This window comes from Telopea speciosissima, chromosome 2, assembly GCF_018873765.1.
Source record: "Telopea speciosissima isolate NSW1024214 ecotype Mountain lineage chromosome 2, Tspe_v1, whole genome shotgun sequence".
NCBI classification, from domain to species: domain Eukaryota; kingdom Viridiplantae; phylum Streptophyta; class Magnoliopsida; order Proteales; family Proteaceae; genus Telopea; species Telopea speciosissima.
The window spans coordinates 3667770-3674286 of record NC_057917.1 but is presented as its reverse complement, the minus strand read 5'-3'; the positions used below and the strand labels follow the sequence as shown (position 1 = coordinate 3674286).

General features: G+C 38.5%; 1 protein-coding gene across 1 annotated transcript in view; it reads right to left on the bottom strand.

Annotated features, from left to right (window-relative positions):
* Nucleotides 1–2871: 2871 nt before the first annotated feature.
* The window catches only part of LOC122652232 (ADP-ribosylation factor GTPase-activating protein AGD7-like), a 30037-nt gene continuing 26391 nt past the window's right edge, over nucleotides 2872–6517 (bottom strand). Inside the window, exon 3 of the mRNA XM_043845918.1 lies at nucleotides 2872–3641. Within this exon, the coding sequence (XP_043701853.1) occupies nucleotides 3141–3641 (501 nt within the window). The 3' untranslated portion in view covers nucleotides 2872–3140. The remainder of the gene's footprint in view (nucleotides 3642–6517) is intronic.

Below are 6517 nucleotides of genomic sequence, written 5' to 3'. Positions count from 1 at the left end.
TAATTCTCATCCTCTATTGTTAATGGTCTAAAATACCCTTCTTCAATCAAGTTATAGGGTCTGATAGAGTGGATGAAAAAATACTCTTCACCATGGGCGGAGAGAAACTAGGTCCAGAAGTATATATAAAGAAACATTTTACTATCTAAAAGTGACTATTCTCCTTAATGATAGTGGATTTTCTCTTAAAAAATATGAAGAAGAAAAAATCCCCAATAAAATCTCTTCAATAGACACACACCTAGTTTTGTCACATGAAAGAGTGACATTATAAATATGACCATTTAATACCTAGGGAATGGCCTGAATATGACAAGTCAAATTTAACCTTAAATTCAATCATTTACCCTACCACCTAACATCATTTCCGCCCATGTATGTCCATGCAGTTCTCAACTATAGTCCTGTGCAACTTCTTGTTAATCCCAAAATTTTCAACTTTGGATATAATGCAGCAATGGTTGCATCACAAATATTGATTATTCCAATTATTGATTGGTCTATTATTCGCAAAAGGTCTGGTGCATGAAGGGCCTCAATTTGCTACATTCCGACTGTTATGAGTTTGAGTTGATTCTTTGTTTACCCGCTTCACAAACTCAAGTTAGTCTAAAGTTTGACATAAGAACAGGGGACCTTGGGGTTTTTTTTTGGCTTTACCATATGAGAGATCTGTGATCATCACTGTAATCTCTTCATTACTTTCACCCCTTATTAAGCAAGATTTAAAATAAAAAAAAAATATTTTCCACTATTCCAAGTCACATCCAAACATTGAAACCCATGAGTAAAAAACACTCTCTCTTCATCTTGGGCGAAGAAAAACTCGATTCAAAAATATTTGGAAAAATTTCACGAATACCCCTATAAATATCTAATATATCACGGACATGTCAAATTTTGGCAAAATATCACAGACACCCCCTACTTTATGATTTTACTTCAACTTAGTCCACTCTGCAGTGACTGTTAACTCTTTTTAAATGGCAAAATTACCCTTACCACAGTGTAAACTCCCCATAATGCCCTTAAGGTAAAATCCCAAATATGGACCATTTCACTTGGACCAAACCGATCAAACCAAAACAAAAAACAAAACAAAACCCTATTTTCCCATTTTCAAAAGCAAGAGATCCTCCATCGTGAATCTGGGCTGCTATCAACACTCCCTTTGCCAAGGCCATACGGAGAGGGAGATGTACCACAGTGGCGACCGGAACGGCGGTGGCGATTGGACCAGGAGGAGGAGGGTCAAAGAATGTAGGGAAAGAGATGAGATTCAGAGGGAAACGGAAGAGACCGTGGGGGGAGATTTGCAACGGAGATCAAAATCCCATGGAAGAAGACAAGTGTGTGGTTGGGGGTTTTCCCCCCACTTTTTATTCTTTTCCATATTATGTATTGATTATTGTATAAGCTTTGCGATCTGGAGGTAGGTGGTGGTGGTTTGGGGGGAGGATTGGATCTAGATTGGAGTTGTGGTCTGCTGAACTGTTGTATCTTACCCATCTTTTTTATTGTACAAAAGAACATAGAAAATTCTAATTCAATGAATGAGAAAGAGAAATTGCAATCTCTACTTGGCATCTTCACCCTCCCCCTCTCTCACTCTTTCTTCTCTTGTATATTATTGTTTGTAAAATTCTGATGCAACGACTTGAGAAGAACAACGATGAATAATTTTCTTTTCTGGTTTTGGTAAGGGAGATTTGAGTGTCTTTTTGTGATGGGTTCAGATTCCTTGCTCGAGCTGCTATTTTTTCATCTGTAGGAAACAAGAACAGAAGACCAGAGTCATAAATAGCTTTTCAGGATTGTGCAAGGTAAACTGGAGGGCACCATTAACAAACGATTTGAGCCAAAACCCAGAACCAGATGCCTGAGAAGAAGAAGAGGTTTCTCGCCTTAGGTTTGGCAGAACGATTTCCTTTCTCTTGAACGGCAAGTGAGAAGAAGAGGGTTTTGTTTTTGAAACCGAGCTGACCTTGGTCGGTTTGTTTAACTAATGGGGTTATGGGGTTAAAATAGACATTTTAACTTTAGGTGTTAACTGTGGGAAGGTTGATATTTTGCCAAAGTTTAGCGTGATATATTGTGTCCGTGAAATTTTCTCAAAATATTTTAGTTAGACAACATTTTATTATTATTTTTTTCCACTTCTCGTTGGAATGAGAAGAAAACTGTGCGGTGGGGGGGGGGGGGGCTTCATCTCTCTCTGCCACAGTTGGCATGTATTGTGATTTCATAAACAGCACAAAGTGAATATGGAGAATTCTAGGGAGGGTTCAACATGTACGCCTTTCAGGCCTTCACCAAACAACTGGTCCAAGTCAAAGTCCCGCTCAACTCCACAATGAACAGGATTGTAAGGGCTGTTTCACTTGGGATGATATGCCCATACCCAACAAAATATTACTAGTAGAACATTTGCTCACAAAGTGCTGGGAGCAACAAAACATGTTGCTGTAGTACCACAACCTACTCACTATGGTACAAGGAGGGATTCAAGAATTGGAATCTGCCAATTTGTATCGGCTGATACACATGCCAATTCTCAGGTTTAGGGTACATTTTAGCCGATTCTGTCCGATTCCTAACCAACCCAACCCAATTCCAATCCGATCCAGATTGATATCGGCCTCAACCGATCCAGATCCATATTCCACTCTTGAGTAAATGACAACACTAGAACCCAAAGGCCCTCCATGGGTGGTGGGGAGGCTGTACAGATGGCAATGCCACAAAGGGGTCATTGGCACAAAATCAGAGGTTTGCTCATCTCTCTCTCTCCCTCTCTCCCTCTCTCCCTCCCCAATTTTCTTTTTGCCCTTTTTCAGGTGGAAAATTGATCTGAAACAGGTCAAAGAGAATAAACAACAGGCACACATATATTTGCTTAGGTTTTGGATCAAATCACTAAACATTGAACAAGTATCTAGAATTAGAGTTTTAGAAAAACCTTAAACAACAAATGTTTCCCAGGCAGCAAAATGTAGATATTTATATTGGGAAGTAACCCCAATGTGAAAAGCCAGTTTTTAGCTAAATTAAACACACAAACCTTTACTTCTCCCCCATCAAGGAAATTTTTTTTAAAAAAAAATGTAGAACACAACTGCAATAACAATTAACAACTAGACTTACAGGAAACCACCCTGTGTCCATGTTGCATCAGATTTTCCATTGTGACCCAGGCTGCTCTTATTGGATGAACTATGGTAGAAATTTTCATAACCATCATCTTTAGGATCATCCCACCCTGCCCAGCTATCCCCATTCTGGGATGCTGATCCCTTCCCAAATTCTTCCTTTTGATTGTCTTTACTGTCCCATTCATCCCAAGAGGTAGAACTGACAGAACTAAACTGCCTACCAGATGAAGAGTGCCCACCTTCAGAAGAGTTCCACCCTTTGCTCTCATGCCCGAAATCCTGATAGTACCCATTTCTCTCACTCTCATTCCGTTGCCAGTTATCAGCCTCCCCGCTCGAGCCTTCTTTTGTGTATTCCTCAACCTTTTGGGAAGCCATTGCCATGACACCTCTCATAATCCCCCAAGTCTTTTGCCCTAACTCGGTTGTTTTTGTCGTCACTACATTAACTGTCTCATTTACCTTGGAATCATAACCACCATCTCTCACCTGTAAAAAGGGTGTAGTTCAAATACAAAATAATTCATAGGGTAGTTGATCATTGAAAACAGGTTCTGATCATATAACAAAATCTTCAAAAGTACATATAATTATTGACGCAAAGACAAATTCATGTATCTCGGCACTAACTCTGCTCACAATAAAACAACATAGGAATTTTTTAATCATGATGTATTTTGCAACCAAAACTCAAAAGCAAGTGAAAGGGTGAAACCAAGTGTCAACAAAAACCAAACCAAGGGCACAAAATATCAAACATAAAATGTTCAAGCCATATATAGAAAGCATAAAATGATTTCAGGACATGATTACAAGGCAAACTTGATATGAAAACATCCAAGCGCTCCTTGACATCAGGTAACTTGAGCAAATAGAGACCAAGCATCTAATCTTCACAATATCCAAGAGGTCTAAAATTAAAGTGAGATTCATACACTGTAAATACAAGACCAACATAGTAAAGACTAACAAACCCAGAACCTGGAACCAGTACCTGCAAATAGAAGAGAGAGAGAGAGAACAAACGTGAGAGAGGATGTGCTGAACATGATAGGATCAGTCTACCGATTGTGGGCTGCCTATGATGATTTTTCATTAGCAAATAGCAAATAAGGAGTAACCTTGTACAAAAGGTAGACTTGACAAGGAAACTAAATGTATCCTAACAAGGAAACTAAGACTAACAACTAACTAACAATTAAACACAAGACCAAACAGTAACACTAACACACGCCACGATAGGGACACTCCCCCTATTGTGGTTAATGACAAACAAACCCTGCGGATATCTTAACAAACACCAGAGACATTATCAGTTCTTTTATGAATGCCTAGTCTATTATTTACCATTTTGGCTGATGTTCTGAGTAAGCTTTTTGAAAGAGCCTCATCTCGAGGAGTGGTAGAGGCACAAAATATTGGAAGAGAGCATGTGGAGGTGGCATGTGCGCTAAGAGTTGGACAAAATCAATACATTGTCCAGAAACCTGGATAACAGTAATGAAATCCAAGTTCAGAACTGAATGTTTAGAACACCAAGGCAAACAACTCGTACTTGGCCTGAATGGATTATCGAAGATCTGCCCCTGTTACTCATCTTCATGAGAACAAGAGAAATAGGAGAAGGAAATCAAAAGCAGAAACAAAAAGAGACACAGAAGAGAACAAGAGAAAGAGAGAGATTATCTAGGCAAAACCTAGGTTATCACATGATCAACTCGCTGCTCTCCAATCCAAAAAGGGCGTACAAACTGCGGGGTCTGGGGAGGTTCATAATGTACACAGCCTTACCCCTGCTTTCGTAAAGAGGCTGTTTCCAGACTTGAACCCGTGACCACTTGGTCAAATGAAGCAACCTTACCGTTGCACCAAGGCCCGTCCTCTGCTCTCCAATCCAAACTTAATTCAATCTAAAAAATGTTTCCATGTTTGGAATACAACCCTACATATCAGAAACTGCGAGAACCCATTTTAATTGACTTACACATTAAAATAACCAATTTACCCTTATGCTAACTAAAGACTGGAATAACTGACCGGGTACCACTGTGTTGAATTATGTACACTAGAATACCATGGGGGTATTCTGGTCTTTGGGGGTTTGTTTTTATGTGTAGCCGACCAAGGTTCAAGAACTCGTCTCGAGTACAGGTTTTGACCTGGCCAAAAAGCGAGTTGGGCCGAGATCTCGGCGAGTTGGGGTAATTTTTATTTTTTGAACTCGATGGCTGGTTTCGGTGGGTTTTAGACCTAGTTTGGTCATGAAAGTTGGTATACAGCCTATTTTGGGCCATTTTAACACAATGGCACTATCAGATTTTGAAAAATAATTGAAGTACAGATAGGAGTTTAACTTAGTGGGAAACTAGCACAGACACTTATTTATGCCTAATATCATTTAAGTAAATGTTTTTATATTTCATTTACTTAAGATATTATTCATAAATAAGCAAATACCCCCTATTTGAATCCAATAAAAATAGTTAAAAATCAAATTCCAAAATGATAAAAAGTCAACCCCAGTTCAAGAACAAAAACTGGATTTTCGACAGTAGGTGCAATTTTCAACTTTCTAATACTAGGGTTTTTCTCAAATCTAAAAATTCCATAAATCTTAATATGGTAAAACATTGCTAGAAACCAAAAGTGCGGTATAATATTCATTTGTTTTGATGTCCAAAAAAAATGAGATTTTGACAGCATTCATGCACACCAACTTAAGTTTGGCCTGTACATAACTCCTTCAAAAAGCTTCTATCCAAACTAGGAGGAAGAGTTCTATTCAGATAAGATTCTATTCAGACAAGATTCTAAACATAGCGAAACCCTTAGATTTTAAAAAATCACACCCAAAATGGTAGTTTGACTTCGGACGCTAGGTTGGTAATCTATGTTGTATATATACATTGATGACTGATATGGCCTATTCCACACAATCTTTAGTATTAGAACACATATAATTTAAGTAAAATCACTAAGCATTAGGAATGAAAAGACCAAATTATAAACCATTTCATAAATCATAGATCATTGTTTGTTACAAAGAGTCAAATATTTCAGAGTCAGCAATACAAGCAACATGTCACCCCTATGCCCATCTTAGAGTCCTAGACTCCTTGTATTGAAACAAGTGTTGGGATGGATCAAATCCACTAGCAAGTTGCCGCTACCGAACCAAGTTAGCCTCCAACTACATCACATAAGTTGGCCATGTCATAGTATGGCAGAAGAATCACTTGAAGTCATCCACAGAAGACATATAAATGGAATCATCAACATATTGGACGTATCTTAACCTATGGTATGGATCTTTAAACTGTGCAAAAATCAAGCAAGAGCTACTACTACTGTATGTGCATGTGGAA